The sequence below is a fragment of the Rhinopithecus bieti genome, unplaced genomic scaffold (assembly GCF_001698545.2).
Source record: "Rhinopithecus bieti isolate Rb0 unplaced genomic scaffold, ASM169854v2 scaffold_62038, whole genome shotgun sequence".
Lineage (NCBI taxonomy): Eukaryota > Metazoa > Chordata > Mammalia > Primates > Cercopithecidae > Rhinopithecus > Rhinopithecus bieti.
Window position 1 is genome coordinate 336 of NW_016866877.1, and position 2,380 is coordinate 2,715.

Genomic DNA, 2,380 nt, shown 5'->3' on the forward strand with positions numbered 1-2,380 from the left:
CGACAGCAGGCTCAACTAAGTTTCCAAAACCCCTCAGACAAAATCATAAAGCTTGCATAGCAAAAGTACTACAAACAGGATATCCTGAACAGCAAAATGAACTACCATATTTGTGGATTTTTTTCCATGTAGTAGATCCCGTATAATGTGCCTACTCTACAATGAACTTAAAACTAATCACTGTATACTCAAGTCTCATCTAAACTTACTGAATCTTAAGTGAGAAAAACCAAAGCCAGAAAAGGAAAAAAGGATGAGGTTCAACTCAAACCATCTGCTCTTCCTCCTCCAAGCAACATTCTATAAATTAGGTGTTTTATTTAAATTATCAAATTCATAAGTCCATAACCAAATCTAATTTATAATATAGTTAAGTACTATGCACACAAAAGTACTCTGTTCAAGTGGCTAAGTTAATCTGAACATAACGGGAACATACATTTTAGAAAGCATTCATCTCTGCTGCCACAGGCGGAAAAAAAGAGCAATTTCACAGAAAGACTAGGAAATACCTGAGCAGATAAACAGCCCTTTCAATATCACTGAGGTCTTCATCGACTGTCAATCTTTCTATTTCTTCTGGTGTCTGTCAAAGGTACAATACACATTTATGCACCACAAACATTGGGTCAGTCTTGCCTCCCAACCTCCCAGTGACCCTCTATGAGGATAAACGAATGAAAAAGTTTCACAATTAAGCATTAACAACGAAAACTAATCGAGGAGCTGAGGATACCAGGCGACATCAATCAGGGAGGTCTCTAATTGGGTGGTCGAGTTTGGGGAGGGGACTGTTTTTTTTCTGTTTTTATCCTTCTAGCTTCTGGACTGCAGCTTGAAAATCACATCGTGGCTTCAGAACCTTGGCTGAAATCCATTTCATACGCATGTTATAAAACGAATAAATACACACACTTTTATCTCTAATACCTCACGGCTATTTCTCCAGCATTTTCCACCCCAAGAAATGCTAAAAGGGGGATGGATGAACACTGCAGCCGAGTAGGCATGAAAAGGACAAGATCTGGAGTGGGGGAGGGAAGGAAATAAACTCTGGGGCTGGAAGAAACCAGAGATTTGAGATATTGCGGCAGGTGGGAGTGAGAGGAGCTAAAGCAGCTAATTAAGCGATGGCCAGGGGAAAGGGGTCCTGTCCGTAAACTAGGTTTGCTGGCGCTAAAGGTTGGAGCCTCTGGGAGGAAGATGACTCTGCGGGGTGGGAGAGCCGGTGGGGGTGGGGGGAGCAAGCTGAAGGTTGACTCCCTCAAGGCGTTGGGGAGCAGGGTCCCAGCTAGAGTCCTGGAGGGGTTGGGAGGAAAGGATGCGCGGTGACTCAGGATGGCGGCAAAGGGTCGCGAGGGCTTGTAGAAGGGGCCCAGGACCACACTGAGAAAGGGTGCTGGCTGGGAAGCGAGAGGAGGCCGGGCTGCCTCGAGGGCAGAGGAGGCAGAGGGACGCGAGCTTGATCTGACTTGGTGGGCTGGGGGTGAGGGGTAGGGACGCCGGGTGGTGTCTCGAGGAGAGGTGGGGGGAGGAGTCGGGAATGCGTGGACCGAGGGGTGGGCCTGGGGCCAGAACCCGGGCGGCGTCAGCGGACCAGAGGTTGGGGAGCCCAGGAGAGGACCGGGGAGAAGTGGGCTGCGGCCTCGAGGGGCAGCTCCCGCGGGGTGGGAGTGGGGGGCGGAAGGAAGGGGGTCCGCGACTGAGGACGCTGGGGCTGCCCCGAGGGCTGGGGCTCGGCCGTTCCTGGGGGTGGGCCGGGGGGATTCGGACGCCTCAAAAGGGGCAAGGGCCGCCGGGCTGGCGCCGGGTCGGGACTGGGGCAGGGACCCGTGCCTTGGGGATGGGGGTCCAGACTAGAGAGGACTGGGTCCGCGCTGAGGAGGGGTCCGGGAGGAGCTGGCTTAGAGCGACACGGCAACAGGGGCTGGAGGAGGACGGAGGGGCCGGTCCGACTGAGAGGGTCCCGGCGGCCCGAAGGAGGGGAGGGTGGTGGGGTGGGACAGAGATCAGCGCGGGGCCGTGCGGGGCAGGCGGCCGGACGCCCTGAGGGCAGGTCCTCTCCCCGGGGCGCACCTTGAGGCTCCGGCGGACCGGCCTCTCGATGATGGTGAGCTCCTGCAGGTCCTCCATGTAGCCGAACAGGCTGTTCTGACTGAAATCCATCGCGGCGGTGGACGGCGGCGGATGCATGGACCGCCGGGCACCCTCGCCGCCCGGGCTGGAGCGGCCCCGGGATGCCGGACCCGCTAAGCCCCGCGGCCGCCCACCAGCAGGACTTTCTCCCGCTCTTGGCCGCCGGAGCCCAGCGTGAGGCTGGCGGGCGGCGGGAGCAAGAGCACGGCCCTGCGAGGGGGCGGGGCGGGCCCAGCGAGGGGCG

The 2,380-nt window shown here is 56.3% G+C and overlaps 1 protein-coding gene across 1 annotated transcript; it reads right to left on the minus strand.

Annotated features, from left to right (window-relative positions):
* Positions 1-490: 490 nt before the first annotated feature.
* On the minus strand, positions 491-2,372 carry LOC108525504 (serine/threonine-protein phosphatase 4 regulatory subunit 4-like). The gene is made up of 2 exons (XM_017866459.1): positions 2,077-2,372; positions 491-586 (listed from the first exon to the last, which is right to left on the minus strand). The coding sequence occupies exons 1-2, from the start codon at positions 2,191-2,193 to the stop codon at positions 491-493; spliced, it is 213 nt and encodes a 70-aa protein (XP_017721948.1). The 5' UTR covers positions 2,194-2,372.
* Between the last annotated feature and the right edge of the window lie 8 nt (positions 2,373-2,380).